A 20,181-nucleotide genomic window follows, 5' to 3' on the forward strand; every position below is an offset into this window, starting at 1 on the left:
TAACCCCATAGAAATTCATGTGGATAGATAAACTTTTGAAATTCAATAGATCCTCATTATTATTATATTAATCCAAGAAAGACGACCGATTGTAAAGTGAATTTCATGGTATGCTTCTTCTAAATTTGCAGATAAGGAATCAGTGTAATGAGTTCACATGCAAATTTTGAGAAGGCAATAGTGCTTTCTGTTCACGAATACTTCATATAATTACACTTTTGATAACATATTGTGCCAATGGGTATAAAATTTGAAAGTTTAAAAAAATACAAAATCAGCTCAGATAATGTGCAGAGTCCAATGTAGATGATACACAGAAAAACAGAAGACCAGGGCATTCCTTTATCAGTAAACACTGCAACATCAAGGCAAAAATTTATTGCCACTGAATTTCTGGTAGGACAGAAGCATATCAGGAGTGAGAGATGACCTTGTCGATTTTAGCGCAGTAAAAAAATGTTCCTTCTTGACTGCTTCCACTTCAAATCCCTCCTCTGATAAGGCCGTAAGTGCTGCCTGGAAAAAAGTTTCAAAGACAATTCACAAATTTGAAGAAAATAAGGGGCTGACTCTCAAAATAAATTCCTTGCCATCCTATTTGTAAGTATTCAATATTAGAAACGATGAGTTACCTGTGCTTGAATACTTTTCTCCAGGAAATTACATGCAAAAACAAGGGTATAGCAAGTGGAGGGAGGGATCAGGGGTTTCCGAACCCCAAAATTTTAGTAATTTATAATTGGCAATACATATTTATATTTGCAAGATACGAGCATGTCCCTATCATCATATTTTTTGAACAGATGATTATGAAACAGCACAATCAAATTTCATGCTGATTCAAAGTCGATCAAACCTTACCCTAATTTTTCCATTGATTAACTCTTTTTTCACCTATATACCTATTTTCTATGAACTCAACTGACCAAGGGGTACTGTAATCTCAAGGCAAGTGGTCCCCACAATTAATTTGACCCTACATTTTTTCAATAAATTGGCCTTTAATTCCAAAGATGAATGTATGCACCACTACATATTTCTATAAGCAGGAATTTCAGGGTGGTTTTACATCCCTAATATCAAAGGGACTCACCTCTTTACACAGGTTTTTCAGGTCAGCCCCCGAGTAGAGGTCAGTAGCCTGGGCCAGCTCCCTCAAGAGAGAGCTCTTGTCTCCACCCTCAACAGGCATTTTTGATGTGTAGTACGAGAGGATATCAAAGCGAGCATCCTCATTGGGAGGAGGGATGTAAATGAGCTGGTCCAATCTGCCAGGCCTCAGTAGGGCATCGTCTATGAGGTCTGGCCGATTTGTCGCAGCTATTACTGTCACCTGAGAGAATGGCTCCATTGAGTACTGCCTTGCACTATTGGTAGGATTCCCAGAAGATAAATCATTCTTCCCCTGTAAAAAAAATAGGCAAAACCATCTAAATTTTAAAGAGATATGCAAAATCATTAGAGTATCGTACTGATTAGGGTTGGTTTACTAGGAGAATTTAGAAGTTAACTCCAGCCTATCTTCTCTCTCAACATGTAGTTTCCTCTTTCTATTCACAATAAGACCTACTCCCTTTCATTCTATCTATCAATCCTTCTTTCTTCCTTTCCTCCCTTGCCTACCTAAAATTCTTCCATCTAAAAACTTTTTAACACCGCCTTCTCGCTCTGTTCTCACTCCATCCACACCTTTTGTCTCCTCCATACCTTGTCTAGATGCTTCCTCTCCTCACCCACCATGTGCAGCACTTCGATTTTCCTCCTCCTCTCTGCCCCCTTCACATTCTGCATCCTCCTCCAGACCCATCTCCAGCCTTTTCACACCATCCTTCCTAAGTGTCCATGTTTATGCACTACAAAATGCTAGACTCCAGATTAGACTCTTTGCAAGTCTTCTCATTGAAATCTCGCACAAATATCCTACCATAAGTTTTTTCCTGTAGATGAACGCCTTCTTTGCCAACAGAAATCTCTTCTCCATATATGTGAGATGATAAAAACATAATCCGAAAATAATTTGCATCAATAGGCTGATCAGCAGAAGCCATGGTTGCCGGAAAGAAGCATACCAACATATGACTAGCAATGAATGTTGTAGATATGCTAGAAGGAACAGATTGTTATCAATTGTATAAAAGTCATTAAGTTACTTCCAGAGAAAAATAACCTTCAGATCCTGAAGATACAGTGCAACCTCGATATAACGACACCCCACGGTGCACTAACAAACACTCGCTATAGCGAATTGTCGCTTTACCGGAGGTGGAGCAAATAATAGCCAATATACCTGTTGCAAACAGATATACAGGAACAGGAGTGGTGCGGCGACAGATAAACATCTATCCGATAAACGTAAGCATAAATCCAGACGATAGGCGATGTTTTTTTGCATCACTAAATTTCCTTACTCAAATAACGACTAACTATTCAAACAATTTATAAGCGCCGCACTGAATAAAAATCATGCAAAGCATTGTTTCGTCAATCATTATATTTATCGAACGACAGTTTACCACATAAATTTGAGACTGAGCACTCCATTAACTTCATTTCTAACAGATCACTAGCAATTACAGAGGTTAAGGAGTCTTGATGAAAGTCTTCCGGCGGTGAAACCCTCGCTATGGCGAGAGCCAACACCGAAAGGGTCTCGTAAAAACGAATTTTTTAACACGCTCATTATAGGGTCAATTGACGGTGCATCGGCTATATCTTGTAATAGCGGGGGTGTCGCTATAGCCCGCACTCGCTTTAACGAGGTTCCACTGTATTAAATAAAATCAGTTCCTTTCATTCACACCACTCTTGGGGTGGAAAATAAGCAGAAGCTATACCGACAACAAAACACCCCAATTGCAGTGGTGACATTGTGGGTAGAGTGAAAATGACTCATTTAGTCGAAACCTGTGTTTGCAAATAAAAATCTGTGAGGCATGCAAACAATTTTTGTTATGTTACCTATTTCACAGTCCCACAAAATATCTCCATCTCTTAAGTCGGTAATACAACCCGTCACTAAGTTCTTATGTCATCCAATAATGTATTTTGATGAATATACATCAACAGAAAAAAAGATTTAAGGCAAACAATAATGGAATCTTGCATAAAATGAGTGTACCTTATTTCATATATGTACTTACGGCAAACGAATAACAGTTCACAAACATCTGTGGAAGTTTGCCACCAAAATTAAAAGAAAAATTCTCACCCTATTTACAGGATTATTCAAATATTAAACTAGTTGATAGGGTTGTTACAAAATTCCAAAATTCAAAATCCTTGACTTTTCCTTCACAAAAAATTTCAGTTCCCCCAAATTTTTTGCACTCTCATTTCGATCATTATTTATTTTTGTTATTTTTGTTCTGCTCACCAATCACAACCTAAGCGTAGGACACAGGTGTTTTCTTCTAGAACTTCTTGAAAGTAAGAAAACAAAAGAAATATATGGCAATACAGTACAAACGATCCTATGCAATACGATATAGTCAGAACCTTAATAAAAAGGAAAAAAAATTATCATTAAGATGGTTTTATATTGAATTCAAAGGCCACTTCCAAAGGCAAATTTACCACATCTTTCCAAGTTAAAAAAGCCAAGCTGATAGGATGGTGGTAATTTTGATTTGATTTTCACGATAAAAATTTTCCCCGATGCCATGGATAAGATCCCCTGACTTTTCCTCAACTTCCCTGATGTGTAGCAACCCTGCTTCATAGGACAATCTCAAATACTAATTGTATTAAATTGGATCAACACCACTGCAGTGAATTACCCTTTTCTAACAAACTGGCCTCACCTCTGCAGGGTCCTTCATCATTTGGCCATCAGATGAGGAGAGGGAGGATACCGTGGGAGCAACCATTCGGTGCCCAACGCCATCAATTTCCATGAGCAGCGCTGCCAATACCCTCTCCTGAACTCCACCTTTGTGCATCCCGTCACGTGACCCAAAGAGAGCATCTGTCGGGAGAGGTTAATAATAATCACTAATAAGATGATTGAGCAAATAAGTGCATCAGGATAGCCACTTTCATGTTAACTCTATTAATACTCACTCACTCAGTGTTTCAACAAAATCAGTTACATTAATGACATTCATAAATGTTAACACGTTGACCGCCATGATGTTTTTAGCAGATAAGTCCTCCGACGCCATTAGTGTTTTTTATTCCGTGAACTATTCCCGGATCATAAAACATTAAGTGTATTTTTTTACTTTACTTTAAAATAAATATTTATATTCTGATGCCACAACGATCATGGCCCATACGTTAGCAAGAGATTCCGGTCACTCCGGCGTCAGAAATCCACTTTGAAACAGTCACTCGGATGCCGTATGTCTTGGAAGTAAGAAAACTCCTCCTCAGTATGACCGGCGTGGCGTGACGGTAGCCACTCGACTCCGGTCATTATAACCGACATGGTGGTCAACGTGTTAAGGAACAGAACGATATAAATGCTGACTTCAACACCCTTACCCTCGAAGCTGGCAAGAGATTACATCACATTCAGTTAGCATTCATCAAATAAACTGCTACCGTACCTAAAACTTGGTCAGAAGAAATTCATGAAGCTAATGGTTGCATTATTGAATGATCTTATAAGAGCAAAAGAATCAGTGCAACTTCATAGTTTGCATTGGCTAAGATAGTCCACTGTTTGCTGTTTATTACTTTTCGTGAGAATTCATCCCCATCACAAATTATGCTTAGTGATCAGGTATACGAAGGGAACTCACCTAGCTCATCAATGAATACAATGGAGGGTGCACCACAACGTGCCCTTTGAAAGAGTTCCACCACTGTTTTCTCTGAATCCCCAACAAACGGAGAGTACAACTCAGCAGCTGAGCATGAGAGGAACGTGATTGTGTGGCTGGACTCCGAAGAGGTTGGAGAGGATGCCAAGGCCCGAGCCAAAGTGGTCTTAGCACAGCCAGGAGGCCCATACAGCAGAACTCCTGAAAAGAGAGACATTCACCACATGTTCATTTGGGGTGGCCAATTTTTAAAAAAAATTTCAGCAGTCACAGTAGTAACCAGCAATTAACTCATTTATTATCACTTCATGAAATTAAGAATTTTTTCAACTACAACACACTCCCGATTATCCGGACTAATGATGGGGAGAGACAGCACGAATAATTGGAAATCACAGATAACCCAAACTTTCACTTTAATGTCTTGTAATGTTCATAATTTACCTAAAAAAAATCTTTTTAGAGGCGATAACATGGTTGTACTCGTATTATTAAAGCTTAATGTAAGGCATGGTTTCACAAACCACCCATCCGTGGCTTTGTGATTACCGATACAGAAAAGTGGTTCGCACGAATGCTTCAAAACCACTGCTCGACATCAGAAACTACACTGTCGGGCACCACCCCACATAGCCGAGTCTCGCACCAGTAGCCCAGGTTGCGACTGCTGTGGGACATGTATCCATGATCACGGAGCAGGGTCGTGCTTTGCGAGGCTTGGAAAACAGGAACACGGTGCTCCCCAATGCAGCTAGCGCACGATCGCTTCCATTCCACGAAGGGGATTCTAACAGAAATAATAAGCCCAGTGTATCCTAGCATTGATGCAGAAATTATGGTGATTTTATGTCCGATTTTAATATTTAATAAACTTACTATCTTTAAATAACTTGGTAACCTTGTTTGAGCATTTGCTTTTCATTTGTAGACAGCAGGTGTCCTAACACCCCCTGCCACACGCCTTTTTAGGAGGCTTCTGGGGTAGTATGTAGATGACTATTGTGTATATACAAGAGGATTTCAGCAGAGTTTTTATGTGAAGATAAGGGGGATCTCAAAACCGGTGCTTAATAAATGGTGTTTGGGAGCTTCAGCCCTCCAAAATTTTATCCCTTGACATTGCTACCCACGATACATCTGCTAAAGAGACTACTCGCACAGAGGCACCTATCCTCTAACACTCAATTTCTCAATACATGTAATCACATTTTTTTACATTAATTTACTTTATGCTAATAACTAATGATGAATTTATCTTTTGTAACTATGCAAACGAAATATTTAGCTAACTTATTGAAATGTATGGTTTTCCATGCATGGAATGCTTTCAAATTGACAACATGAAACAGTATAGGCAGCCTGCAGGTCAAACACGCCCTGAAGCAGTAGCTACGCACCTCCTTACAACTATGCACTTCAAATTTGTTCACTTTCCAAAAAAAATCTCTTTTTTCATCCATGAGATCATTATCTCTGGTTGCCAAACTTCTCACATCGACTGCACAGCCTTTATACTTTCAAGTATGTTTGCAATGCAAAGGAAAATTTAAGTTCTCTGGTGACAAGAGGGAGTTTTCATTCCCATTTCACTCGGAATATGGATTCCTTTGGTGTCCAAAACTGTCATCTGACCAAAAACAGCAATGGCTTTCATATTATAAAAACATACATCATCAACAAATTCTCTTTTGAAGATAGTCATGTGAATATTTAAAAATTGAAAATGTTATCCATGCCCGACTCTAACAACAAGCTTTTTATACTATAGACAAATTTTATGAGTGCCACAACATGGAATTGTCATTTTTAAATGATATTTTACCTTCATTCTACGTTTTATTCAAAGGTTGACTTTTAAGTAAGTCACAATATGACATTATTCTGATGACGACCATTAAAAATTGTATATTTGCAATGCATGATAATAAAATAATAATAATAATTTTTTATTATCACTTTCATTGGCGTTCACTCACCTCTGGGTGGCCTGATACCCAAGCGTCTGAAAGACTCAGGATGCAAGAGGGGTTCCCGTACAGAAATAACCAGTCTCTCCTTGATTCCTTGCAATCCACCAATGGAAGACAGCTCTGGGGCACCATCAAGGGCACTGCCACTGATTAAGGTGCCAGGACCACCAATGAGGGAGCTAACAGGAAGCTGGCCAGCACAGTAGGTAAAGTCATGGAGCCACTGGCTAGAGTAGTCCGTATCTTCTTTCTCAGTGTTCTACAACAAAAAGTATTCATTGATATTTTTTCAAATATTTTAGAAACAATATTCCCTGACAAAAATTACACAGATTTACTCATTTTTTTGCTCCCAAAAAATTTTTAAATGATAATTCATACATATCTGAGGTGTTGAAACTAAATATGGTATCACTTTTATTTCTATCACCTCCACTTACATAGAATAAAAATAGCATTGATTTCATGGCTACACAGCATAAAAAACTAATAATAGGAGTCCTCAGAGATCTTCTACAGTTTAAATCGGGTGAGATTATCTGCCAAATTTTATAATGCTATATTTTGCATAATTTCTTTGATTGAGACTGATGGAACCCCAAGTTTGGAGGTGTTGAAAGTGTGTGGAATAAATTGTTACTGCATCCATCAAGCTACAAGGACTTTCCAGACACACAAAATGAAAATAATCAGCATGTTTTAGTAAAGTAACATATTTTATCACAAAGGGTGAGAGTCATGAAGGTACTTCATGACAGCTTTCTTACTTAGAGTTCTCTTTTTCAGACAGGCATTTATTTCTCTTGTGACCTGATACGCAGATCCTTCCAATGAAAATAAGGATGGTTGATGTAATTTTCTATTAAACAGGGCGGAGAAAAATTATGTCACAAAATTTTAACCCTAGATAGCTGATGCCAGCAGAAACCAAAATTACTAACGATTTTTAGATTGAAAATGCACCATTTTTCAAGTACAGAAACTTTGCACCAAGTATTCCAATTGGCTGTGAGTTTGCCTTTTTCCGGATGCTCAGGACAACTCATGACTTCGAATGCTCTGACTGCCAGAAATTACGATGTATTCAAGGCATTTGTGACCATTTACATGAATTGTCCTATCTTCCACAAAAAGGAGAAAACAAATTGGCATCCTCACTATGCACACCTCATGGTTCCTTTTGATATGCATCCACTTGACTTGACAGCAAAGCAGGCTCAGCTCAGCTGCTACACGACCTGGCGTTAAGGTAGCCGCAGTCCTTGCCACCTGTGTCACATCCACTAGACGTGATGACTCCATTTCATCGCCAACGAGAATATTCTTGATGATGTCACAGCGGTCTGCCTCACTAGGGATACCCATGTACACCTTAAATTGTATAATTTACTTTAAATAGGATAAAAATTGTTTCGTACACATGTGCAAAACATTCTCTAGAATTAAATATAGAAATAAGTAGAAATTAAAAATTAGATCCCTTTATTACTGATGACAATCTCTGCATATTTAATATCGCAGATGTATTTCTCCATCCACCAGAATTTTCATTATTTACAATGGCATTGTTTGCTCAGACTCAACTTGCAATTCATGATAAGAATTCGGAAGATGGAAGTTTGCGATGAGTTTAAAAAAAGGTCTTCCTCTCCATTCTCTCTCAAAGCCATCCCTAAAACACTTATAAAATTAAAGAAAATGGGAAGTTGGCACCCACTTTTGTGAGTTGGTGACATTATAAGAATGCTTCCACTCATTTGCTCATTCTGGAGAAGGCATCACTCACAAGAGTGAAAAAAATTGTGAACGAGCCTATATTGAAAGTTAACATTTCCACTGACAATATTGCAATTCTACACTGAATATTCTTGGTTCTTACTGCTTTTAATATTTAGCAAACCCACTGTTTTCCCAAATTTTCTTCAATATAGCCTTGGCAATCACATGCATTGAACGATAAAACCTATCCAGACCTCTCCAGCCTAGTAAAATGATGGCCAATCCCAAATTAATTTTCCAGTGAGAACATTGGTGACCACTTTATTGCTTTCAATGTATTTTAATTACTAATCTCAAAATTTCACATATGAGTTGGTTGACTTACAAATTAATATGAAGCACGATCAAATGCTCTGGAATGATAAATACAGCACACTGGATTAGCAATAACATTGACCTCACCTCCTGGTCTAACCGTCTCGGCCTTCGAATGGCAGGATCAATTTCATCCACTGCGTCTGTAGTGGCAAAGATAATGAGATTGTCCAGATTTTCCAATGAATCCATGGCACCAAGAAATTGGGTCGTCTGAGCACCAGCTTGATGCTTTCTATTGGGACACATTAATTCAATATGGGCTAAAAGAAGAATAACAATAGGATGGGCATGCAAACTTCCCTCGGTTCTTCTGGAGCAGGTGTTCTTCGATGTATTCTTTCCAGAACGTCGATTATTCAAAATTTCGCAAAAAGTTTTTACGGAGTCGAAGGTGCGGCGAATATTCTCTTCGATTTCTCCAGGTTTTCCACGACAATCCTTTGGGCAAAGTACTTCACTCCCGTCCACTTCAATGACCAGGGACTTACAATGTTTCGCAACAGCTTTGATTAGCGTCTTCTTCCCACAGCCCGCCGGTCCCACCAAAAGAACATTTTGATTAATAAATAAGTTATTGGTGAGCTTGCGATTGTTGACAACATCGACCAAGAGATTGAAAGTCTTTTCCATTCCGCCACGATACACAGTTTCCAATTGAACCATCTCGGTCGTAAACTCACCATCTACTCTAATGTCAGTGCTAGGTACTACTTTATACACTGCATCACTAGCAGTTTTCTTCCCACGTATACCGTTGATCTTTATATACGCTATGCCCAAATCCAAATAATCTTTAATGCCATTAAAAAATACATGGGTCTCATTTGCTATGACGAAAAATTTCAGTAGATCATGTAAAACTAAAACAGTGTACTTCTTCTTCCATTGAACCAATCTGTCCAGATTCTCAAATATTAGAGAGATATTAACACTCTTGGCATCGAAGGGACCTCCTTGAGGAATTATTATCGGGGTGATTTGATCCAAAAACGTTCTTTGGGGTGAATTAAGAAACGAACTAACTGATGTATCGATGTAACAACAGCTTGGACTCAAATTATGACTGAAGAAGAGTTTCACAATGCAGTAGCCAGTTTGAAATTTAAAGAGAGCATATTTTCTAAACGATTCCCCTAAGTCGTCAAAACACGTTAACGGAAGATAACACTTCTGTAAACTGGAAATACCAGATGGTAAGGGCAGCACCCTCATGGCCATTTTTCACGCGCAATCCCTGCCTCTTCACCTCTCATACATGCCGCTAATTGCGGAACAGGTAATAACGTCATTCACAATTTCGAATGGGAGTTATTTGACAATACTTGGCCGGCTTCTGGCACAAATCCATAGTGAATCATAGTAGGATCACTGGAGCAGCAGCGAATGATGCACCAAGAAGGTTAGACGATGTTAAGTAGAACATAATCTCCTTGTCAACACATACATAATCAACTCATATTTAAATACATTGGGACTTCATTGTCCGCAATGAATGCCAAAAATTATGAATCAATCTTCTATTAACACATGGTCACATCTCTAGCATACACAACATCAAATCGAGAGCACCGCGTAGAAACAATTGGCTTTGCGCTCCAAAGCTCCAAACTTTCATTTGTTTAGTAAGGTGTTTTTCGAGTTGTCAGGGCGGGAGTACGTCGTGGCCCATTTTAGATCAAACATTCATTTGGGCAATTAATAAGTATATATACGATATCTTAATATATCACCCCGCTCTTCTTCATTTAAATTACTTAATATAAGCCTGCGGTAGCACAATTGTATCCTACTTGAGGTGGTGCCTCGCTATTCCCGTTATTACGTCTATCCACTCAGGGAAAAATTTTTGCTTTGCAACTGCTTTGGAACCCTTTTGAAACTGCTTTGGAACACCAAAATCTGCATTGGAACTGCTGTGAAACTCATTTTCACTCATTTGTACCAAAAATTAGAAATATGAAGACGTTTGTAACTCATTTGTGATCCCCTTTGGAACTCCTTTGTACAGAGTGTGTTCGTTTGGAACTGCTTTCTACTCATTTGGAACTACGTTTGAACGATTCGGTAGGATTTCCAGACGTCATCATTCGTATTGTAACTGCTGTGTACGGAGAAAATTCATTTGGAACTCCCTTTGAACGAGATGACAGGATTTCCGGGCGTCATCATTCGTATTGTAACTGTTGTGTACTGAAAAGATTCATGTATTACGGCTTTCCATACGTTTGTAATTCTCTGTGAACAAATCCATGCGATTTATAAACGTCATCATTTGTTTTGGAACTGTCTTCTACGCGCCAACATACCATGGCCAGGTTCAGTCTGATACGTTTGGTCGAGAAAACGAAAATTCTTTAATACATATATATGCAATAAAAATGCATACGTAGTTTAATAAGAAATAATCGCAAGTCAGTTAATAGAAACGGAACTCCCAAATAATCACTCGAATTAGTTTAAAAATCATTCTATTTTCCTTGTGGCTTAAATCGTATTTTTGGGTCCGATTTGAAATGCGACAAGATTATCTTCACTACGTACCGAGAATTTGGGTTACGTATAATAAAGGTATTCAATAACAAATTCATAGCGCTCGCGTTTTTTTGCGTTTCCAAGTATATTATTATCGTAAAAATTCAATGTCTATACTTTCAAAGTATACTTCGCAATTATAAATATTGTGAATTTTACGGCATATTTGCAACCTTTTCTTTCATAGCTTACGTTCTTTGATACTACCGGAAAAGTAGTATTTTGCATAGATTAATATACATAAAACCATAGAGTAAGTATATAATATACTTACTCTATGATAAAACATACCGATGTATATTGTCTTCGCGATCCCTAGGAAATGGTTTATGTCCATATTTGGATCCGCATTTTAGGGCTGAATTTTTTCGCCATGAATCCCTCCTTCGAAAATATATTTCAATGTCGAAGATGACAAGTTCGATTACCCGGAAAGGCCTTTTTTCGCATTTCCCATTGTATTTTCAGATATTTAACATGACGGTTTTCAAGAAAAAATTTCCAGAAACGAAGGCATTTCACTCAAAAATGGACACTGAATGATCCACATCAACCACGTAAGATCGGAATTAAGCTCTCGATAAGGACTTTCTTGACCACCAAAGTGACTTACCCCTCACTCCGCAATATGAAAACACGAAACTTTTGTTAAGCTTGTCGAGCTTGAATGTATTTCGTTTATGACTAATGCTTTGCAAAGCAATGGAGCAATTGCCTAATGGCGGCACTGCCGCACTTCCATTCGTAATAGTCATTTTGCCTAAATATCCGAAACAGACTAAAATAAACTTCAAGAAAATTGAGTACGCCATCTTGAACTGCTACAAAGGAGGTGGCATGTTGTACAAATGAGTTCCAAATGGTACAAATCAGTTTCAAAACGGATGAACGAGTGGTACAAACGACTTCCAAATTTAAATCCAAATGAGTCCCATAGCAGTTTCCAATGGAAATCCAAGGCAGTTCAAAATATGTTTCAAATGAGTTGATGACATGGTAGCGATGCTATGACGTCATGAACTGCTGTGTACCGTGTTTCAATTCCACAGTAGTTCAAAAGCACATACAAATCAGTGGTACAAAGCAGATACATGACAGTTCCAAATGACTTACACAGCAGAAATTTTTCCCTGAGCATGCCTGCAGGCATGTTCAATCAACATCAACAGTGATTGAAGGTATATACAAGTTTGCGGCTTATATTGTTAAGGCTGTTGATCCTGTAGATGGTCACCGAATTCTGGTCTGGCCCAGAGGTAAAACCCGGCTGGTCGTTGTATTCTCCACACTCCCGAAGCTCCCTATGATAGAAAAACGATAAAATAAGATAAATTTTGACAAACAAATAAGTATATAGGAATTAGTTTTTCCCCATGCAATTAAAGACTTCAGCAAATGATAGATGGAATTCATTAGCTAAATATGTTCAAGTCACACCTTCTCAATTCTTTCCAGTAATTAGCTGGTGTCATAACCACCACTATCACACGCAGTGCTGTAGTTGGAAAAAAATTAGGCGGTACTCACCAAAAATTCCAACAGCAGAACATGTATTATACATCCGGCCGCGAAGGTATTTTAACCGGTACGCTTATAATGAGTTAGGATTTTAGGGGGGACGCCGTACCGGCCCAACTACAGCACTGATCACACGCACTAGAGGCAAGGCTGGGTAATGTGTAGGTGTATGTAAACAGTCATCATCTGTATAGGACTCCAAATAAGGCTAAAATGGAGCTATACGGATCATTTTCTTTCCTGCACAGCCAGGGGCGGATCCAGGTTAGGAACAAAGGGAGGAGGCTGCATGGTTTCATTTCTAATTATCCGAAGAATAGGGTAGTTTCCTTCATCAAAGAAAACGAAAGGCATTGATTGATATTCGTTACCCACCATTAGTGTATTCATAATATACAAATTATTTAGTTTTAGAAATCCCAGTTTAGACGAATGGCAATGGTCAATTTTAACCGCATTTCAAAAAGGCCAGATTTGCGCCCATGCGATGCCACTCCACGTGACACCACAGGGACCTAGTTTCTATACGAGTAGATAGGAGTTTTACATCGTCTGAGATTACCAATGCATGCATGAGGCACAGAGCTCAGGGAAACATCTCTTAATAATCTACCTATTAAAACTGGCTAAGGTCGGAAAGGTTTCTTCGCTTAATAAGGTATTAATAATCCTTATTTAAGCCAAGCGCTACCTGCTAGCTGGGTACTCTGCTACCTGCTAGCAGCCTGCGTCGTATCAGCGCTCAAAGCCTCGCCCCAAGGTCACCTCACTTGCAGCTGCGGGAACCAGACCGACGTCACACGGAGTTTTCCCAGCATTCATACTTACCCGTCACGTTTTCGCGCGCTTGAAAATTTGCACTTTTCATTTAATCGCAAAAAATAGATATCATCATTTAAAAATCTGAAAGCGTGAAATACGTACTCCAGGAGTAGTCTTTCGATTTAGGCAATAAAAAAATAATAGGAAACCACCCTATTAGGTTTTCTAAACAGACACTTCGGTACACTTTTAGTAACTTGGATTATTAGGGCTCTCCTCTCCCACATATATTCGACAACTGAACAAACTTACCCTTTCATCTGGGGTAAATAGATGTGCCACTCTGGATCCACCAGTGTACTCAGCCAATTTAAGTAAAAACAATTGCCAAGACAAGAAAATACCGAAGGCAGTGGCTACTAGGTATGTATTGAACCAATGGCTTTCAGTCACAGCTAGTTTTACTTTACATAGGGAAGTGAGAGGTGGCTTAGGGAAATAAACTGGATCCCCAACCGAATGTGAACTGTACACATGCCATTTGCATAGTGTGAGCTTCACACAAAAATACATCTTTCAAATTAAGCACTTAAGTGACACAGAGTGACCATAGCACTTCCAACTTGGCTGCAGTTCTTTCATGCGTCATGATGGGGTGACTGAATACTTAACCTTGGTACCAGGGCTCTTGCAGAATAAGGTTAACAAAAATATTGCAATAGAAATACTCATCGGGGGTTATGAGACTCTGCTTTTATTGAAGCTACACTTCAATATGTATTTACATGTGTCCCAGGGGGGACTTGCATCCAATAATTTGGATAGCCAGAGTAAATTAGAACTTTCCTGGGTACCGGGACGTGCAGGTATTACTGGAAACGAAAATGCAGACGGACTTGCTAGGGTCGGCACTGAATAGTATCCAACTGTCCCAGAACCATTAGTACCAGTTGCACCCTCAATAGGGATGGCCCTGATCAAATTATGGGGATTTACCCAACACTTGAAGATCTGGCAAGAAACACAGGGGCTATGCCTGGCTTCACTCCTTATTGGAAAACCTTGCCCTAGACTCAGGAGAAGACATCTTCTTATGAACAGAAATAAACTTTGAATGGTGGCAGGCCTGTTTACTAGCCACTATCACGAAATGAGGCATCTGCACCTATCAGAAGTAGCACTCTTGACAAGTGTAGATGGTGCGAGATGGGAGAAGAAACTACGACCCATCAAATATGAGAGTCCCTCGCTAACATGAGGACTCGATATAGACACTTAGGCTCACCTTCTATGAGTTCTGAGAGGTAAGAGATCTTCCCATTGGGGACCTCTTGGCCTTTACTAAGGACATAGGCCTCCTGTCATCAATCATCGGTGGCACAATGGACTATTAGGTCTAAGTGCCTTGGAACAGTGGAACAAAATGACGAAGTTGAAGTAAGCAGCCCACAGCAAACTTTCCAGTATTCAAAACAGTAAGATTCCTCAAAAAGCTACTCCATCTTTTCCTTTGGGGTAAAAGAAACGTAGTCCTCTCTTAGCACAAAAACTTGCTGTTGCCTCCATAGAGGCCTTCTCATTTGCATGCAGGGTAAACACCTGCCAAAAAGGAATACGCTAGATCTCGAGTTTATATCATCCAGGGGGAAAAATTTGAGCTCTGAGCACAAGTAATGCATTGCACTCCGACAACCTCAGTTTTAGGGGTATACAATTTCCCCCAGGGCATTTTAAGTTTCTAGGAATAAAGCAATGATTACATCACAGACCTCACTCTGCAGATAACCCAGTGCCTACCCACTAGAGATTACCTACCAAGCATCGTTCATCCAAAATTTTCTCTCAAGAATAGAATTTTGCATAGGACGTGACCAATAAGCTTGCAATAAAATGTTAGTATGAAAAAAACTGGAGTATATAGTTCAGTAGAAAAAAAACGGTAAGGTTTACAGAAATATTTTTTTTAGAACTGTAAAGAGGTTCATAATTTCCTGAACCACACAACCCTAGCCATACCACCTTGGTTTCCATTGATCTTATATTAAGAGCAAGAAATTAAGGTAAGAACGAGGGCCAGGTAGGGGGTCAGGAGAAGTTAAAATACATCGTTAAGATTCTGTTTCCAAGATAGCTCTTAAAAAGACGGGAGAGAATCAATTGGTTACCCTATGAAATATCCAGGATCAATAAGTCATTCATTCAAAATTAAGCATGTCATTGAAGAGCCATAATGGGATGTAGAGAAATATTTTGTGCATTGTATTCAACATACCTCTACTATTTGTATGATAAATAAATGACATTTCCAGAATCTACAATATTGGAGGAGCTTCAGCAGTAAGGAGGAAAAAAATCAAGATTTTCATCATAACATTTGAATTTGGGGAGGGAGGGAGGAGCAAGAGGTAAAAAGTTGCAATAATCTGATCATTTGCTTAAATAATTTTAGGCCACCCATCTTTGGTAAAATTTTCAGCTCGCTAGGTCTTCTACAGAAGGTCAAGAATGTGGGTACCAAAGTTACTTCAATCAGTCTGTTGCATAAGTGCCTAAATATGCGTGTAGTTATCCTAATAATCACTATTAAACACTTCTTGGTCCAGCGCCCTTTACATTTAACTAGCCCTAGAGACTGGTCATTTTTAAAATGTCAGCGGGGAAGCTGTGAGTATACTAGTAAACTCGCACAACTTGAGAACTTATGCACATTTTTAAATTCACATTTTTGTTATTAACATTTGTTTTATTTATTTTTTCCAAGAACAAGAACTTGGTCCAAATAGCCTAAAATAATTCCGTAAAGGGGAATTGCAATGCAAAAAACTTAAAAATACGTGACCAGACCGCTACCACTGGATGTGGAATCACGTACATTTACATCAGCTGACCATATGTGTTAATAGAGTATAATCTATAATCACAAACACAGTGTCCGAGGATTAGTTGAACAATGGCAAAATTGAATTTCCTCTACAGGATATTCAATGGCCAAAGCCATATTGCAAGTTTTAGATCTACATATACAAGCAATTCCTTCCTAAGGAGTTAAAATAAAATCTACCTAATAAACCTCATATGAGTAACCTCATAAATAAACCTTATGTGAGTCTATACATACAATAAATTAATAGGCATTTCTAAGAAATTACTTTATTTATTTTATGTACAAATTCCAAATGCCACCATTCAAACAAATAAGCATTCAATATTATGTACACATGTCTATCAATGTCATCAAACCCGGGCATAGTCCATAATGAGACCGGAAGAAGATGACACAGCAAAATGGCCAATGACCATAATCACAACCCTTTTCTAAGGGTAATTCAGGGCAGAGAACTGCACCTGAAGCACATTCAAACTTTACATTCACATCAACACACTTGGAATCACACACACACACACACTTCACAATGTAACACAATGAACCTGGCTGTTGGACTCCACAAGTCACACTCCTCATTTAAACATTATTATAAACCTTTATCATTACGTGGCTGCCATTACAGAGTCCTAGTTTTTTTAGAGTGTCAGAGAGGAATCACTTTTCTCCCAGCAAAGTATTTCTTAAAGACGATAATAATAAAAAGATGAGCCAAAGCCAAAAAAATACAACAAAAGGAAAACTAATAATTAACATTTCAATAATTTATATCACTAGCATAAAAATTATGGTTCCCAAAAAAATGACAATTCAATCATTTTCTAATATGAACTACCAACAAGTTGTTCATATGACACTTAAGAACACTTAATGAAGTAGACCTGGTGTCCAATGGTAACTGTTGGCAAATGAACATTCACCAATAAAAATAAGAAAAACGACACTAAAAATGCGACACATGATATTTTGTTGTTAATTTTCCATAAAAAAATCACCATGATATTTACTGTGCGTGAAGAATACAAGAACTGCCAACTGGTGATTAAAATAAGTCAGCTACATCTAATTCGCCTTGTCTGGGATCTTCAACATTAAAAATATACTTGTGCATGAGAATACAATCTATTATTACAATTGGATTGTCTTTAGAAGAATGTATATCCCTCATAATTCCCCTCCGCAATCTGATTTAACTACTTTGATCACCCTAATTCTTCAATGGCTAATGTTCAGACGGGAGAAAAAGGTTTTAATTACATCAAGGAAACTACACAATAAGATGAGGAGAGTGTATCCATGCATGGGAAATTGAGAATGACCAACAACTCATAATACAATGTTCACATATTGGGCCTCAAATGAGATTGAATGAAATAATGATGATTCTTTGCAAAGGGGGGCCCTCCAACTTTGCAAAGAGGAATCAAAAAAGCGAGGGCAGGTACAGCGGATATACAATGTAAGGGCTTAGCCATTGACATCAACAGATGAAGAGGGCAAATGGAGTCAGCATGAAATGGCAGCATGGATTTTCAAATCCTTATTAACTCGTTTCTGGCAAAATACTAATGGACAACAAAATGGGCCAGTAAGAACACTTCCATGTCATAACATTGGCACTACCTTTTTAAGAGAAAGCACTCTTAGATGGTGAGATGACAAGCAGGCAATGCAATCTTCAAGATAAACAACAATTCAAACATTCCATTGAAGTACACTTTCTCAGACATCACATGGCATCATCTTCTTGATGGTCAAATTTGCATAAATTCCAAATACTATTACTCAAGTATCAACAGATGTACTGCCCATAATTTAGTCATGTCACATCAAGTGCAACATGATTAAAAAATTGAACTCTATATTTCTGAGAACTTGAATGTCGTTGTGGTCTTATCCTTCGGAATGGAATCAAGAACAGTTAAAATTAGCTTATTAACATGCTTTTCTGCAATTATCGCAAAACATGGCTTCCATGGAATGAAAGCAATTTGGAACTTCACTTTCTTGTAAATACGAAGTGCTTTAAAGAAGGTCTTCATCACCCTTGCCCAATTACAACACAGCAAGTACCAGAAACGGCCATTTGCTGATCCCCCGGGACCAATCACAGCCCACCGGCTTGGAACCAGTCCTCCCGTAGGGAGAGCCTCCCCTCTACGATGCCCCAGTCCTCTCCATCTCCTCCGGCCACAACGCTCAATCCTGCGTCTGCAGCCATTGTCGCATTAGCCCTGCTGCTCCCACCCCCGCCGCCCCCTCACCGTGACAGCGAATGGCTCCTCTCCCGACTGTGGTCACCTCCAGAGCCAGCCCCACTGCCCGCACCCCCGGAGTTGGACGATCGGGCATCTGAGCCAAGCCTCAAGTGCGATGGCAGTGCATCAAAGAATGGATGGCGCAGTGCTTGAGACAGGGTTATGCGCTGCGAGGGCTCGTACTCCAGCATTCTCTCAACCAATTCAAAGAGCTGGCGATGCTCATCATCCTCCACTCCTTGGTACCTCTGTAGAAAGCGAGCAGTGAATTAATCACCTCTTTTAAGCAACTACATGCTTATTGTCAATCAACAATTATTTGAAAATTTAAAATAACCCAAAAATAAGAAAAAATGTACTATGGGGATGAAGGCCCATGATATGTGATAGGCAGGTTATTAAAAAAAAAATGCATGAAAAAAATGTGTTATAATATAAAATTTGCTAAAAACATACGTCATTACTGCCATGGTATATGAGGCAAATAGAAAACAAAAGTTATTCTGGTTATTAATAGTCGTTGCTTATTTAAGGTATCAAAGAAATTAGAGACTCTCATTACAATATTTTTAAATCTTCTTGTGTTTGGCTATCATTAGGTGCAGCTAACCATAAGTGAAAAAAAAAACTGGAATACGTATCCAGGGATTTGCAAAAAAAAAAGCACTACTACCCTCTAACTGTTATTACTCAGGGACCCAAGGGGAGGGGAGTGAGACAATGAAAAGTAAAGGGGTACTAAAACCAAGGTACCATCTAAAGTACCATTTAATGCAATCATAAGTAGAGATGGGTCAAATAGCAGATTTCTTGAACTTGAATATCGAATTCGAATATTAAATCATTGCTTGAATATTCGAGTATCTCGAATTTTGAATACCTCGAATACTAGCATTGCGCAAAGCATAATAAAGGTACGTTTTTTCTTCCATTTCACTTGATGAATGTATAAATAAAAAGGTATGTACAGTGGAACCCCAATCTATCGTTCCAGCATTGATCGTTTTCCCGCATTCATCATTCGCCATTCCTGTCCCAAATCAAGCTCCATTAAGACAATTTAATTTTTTTCTGCAACTATCGTTCCTGAAGTACCGTTTTCCCGCATTGATCGTTTGAAGATTGCAGTCCCATCGTATAATTTTCCCCCATCCATTGTTTGATGAAAATGATACGAAATGTTTACAATGTGTTATTTGTGGCTAATGATGACAGAAGCATAGTTTGAATCTTCCACTGGATATTGAAATACCATAGGGAGAAGCTGAGTGCTGTGGGATAGTTTCATTCGCACATTTCCCAAGATCCGCTATTCCCCTCCATTTAGCACTCACCTCCCCGCTTTCCTCTTCTCCGAAATCAAACAAAAGGTCCCAGATCACGCAGGGATCGTATTA

General features: G+C 38.7%; 2 protein-coding genes across 7 annotated transcripts in view; both read right to left on the bottom strand.

The window, feature by feature from the left end:
* Window positions 1-189: 189 nt before the first annotated feature.
* LOC124163699 (spermatogenesis-associated protein 5-like protein 1) lies at window positions 190-10,434 on the bottom strand. Of its 2 annotated transcripts, none has more exons than XM_046540766.1 (7): window positions 8,915-10,434; window positions 7,892-8,104; window positions 6,740-6,992; window positions 4,743-4,964; window positions 3,801-3,964; window positions 1,094-1,405; window positions 190-516 (listed from the first exon to the last, which is right to left on the bottom strand). In XM_046540766.1, exons 1-7 carry the CDS (start codon window positions 10,046-10,048, stop codon window positions 364-366), a joined length of 2,451 nt encoding a protein of 816 aa, XP_046396722.1. In that variant the 5' UTR covers window positions 10,049-10,434; the 3' UTR covers window positions 190-363. The 2 variants fall into 2 exon arrangements, with proteins under 2 accessions (XP_046396722.1, XP_046396723.1); XM_046540767.1 differs by having other exon boundaries at window positions 7,901-8,104; window positions 8,915-10,432.
* Window positions 10,435-16,776: 6,342 nt separating this feature from the next.
* LOC124164547 (dual specificity protein kinase CLK2) overlaps window positions 16,777-20,181 on the bottom strand; it is an 80,365-nt gene continuing 76,960 nt past the window's right edge. For all 5 annotated transcript variants that reach the window (XM_046541918.1, XM_046541919.1, XM_046541917.1 and 2 more), the window contains one exon: window positions 16,777-19,032. In XM_046541918.1, coding sequence (XP_046397874.1) covers window positions 18,787-19,032 — 246 coding nt within the window. In that variant the 3' untranslated portion in view covers window positions 16,777-18,786. The remainder of the gene's footprint in view (window positions 19,033-20,181) is intronic.

This window comes from Ischnura elegans, chromosome 8 (genome assembly GCF_921293095.1).
Source record: "Ischnura elegans chromosome 8, ioIscEleg1.1, whole genome shotgun sequence".
NCBI lineage: Eukaryota > Metazoa > Arthropoda > Insecta > Odonata > Coenagrionidae > Ischnura > Ischnura elegans.

What these genes read in the sequence shown, in the direction of transcription:
- LOC124163699 (XM_046540766.1), bottom strand. Translation starts at nt 10,048, where the DNA reads ATGGCCATGAGGGTGCTGCCCTTACCATCTGGTATTTCCAGTTTACAG. An exon ending in GGAACCATGAGGTGTGCATA is followed by an intron (nt 6,993 to 7,891) that starts GTGAGGATGCCA and finishes TTTTTGTTGTAG; the next exon opens with AACACTGAGAAAGAAGATAC. An exon ending in TGAAAAACCTGTGTAAAGAG is followed by an intron (nt 517 to 1,093) that starts GTGAGTCCCTTT and finishes ACTTTTTTCCAG; the next exon opens with GCAGCACTTACGGCCTTATC.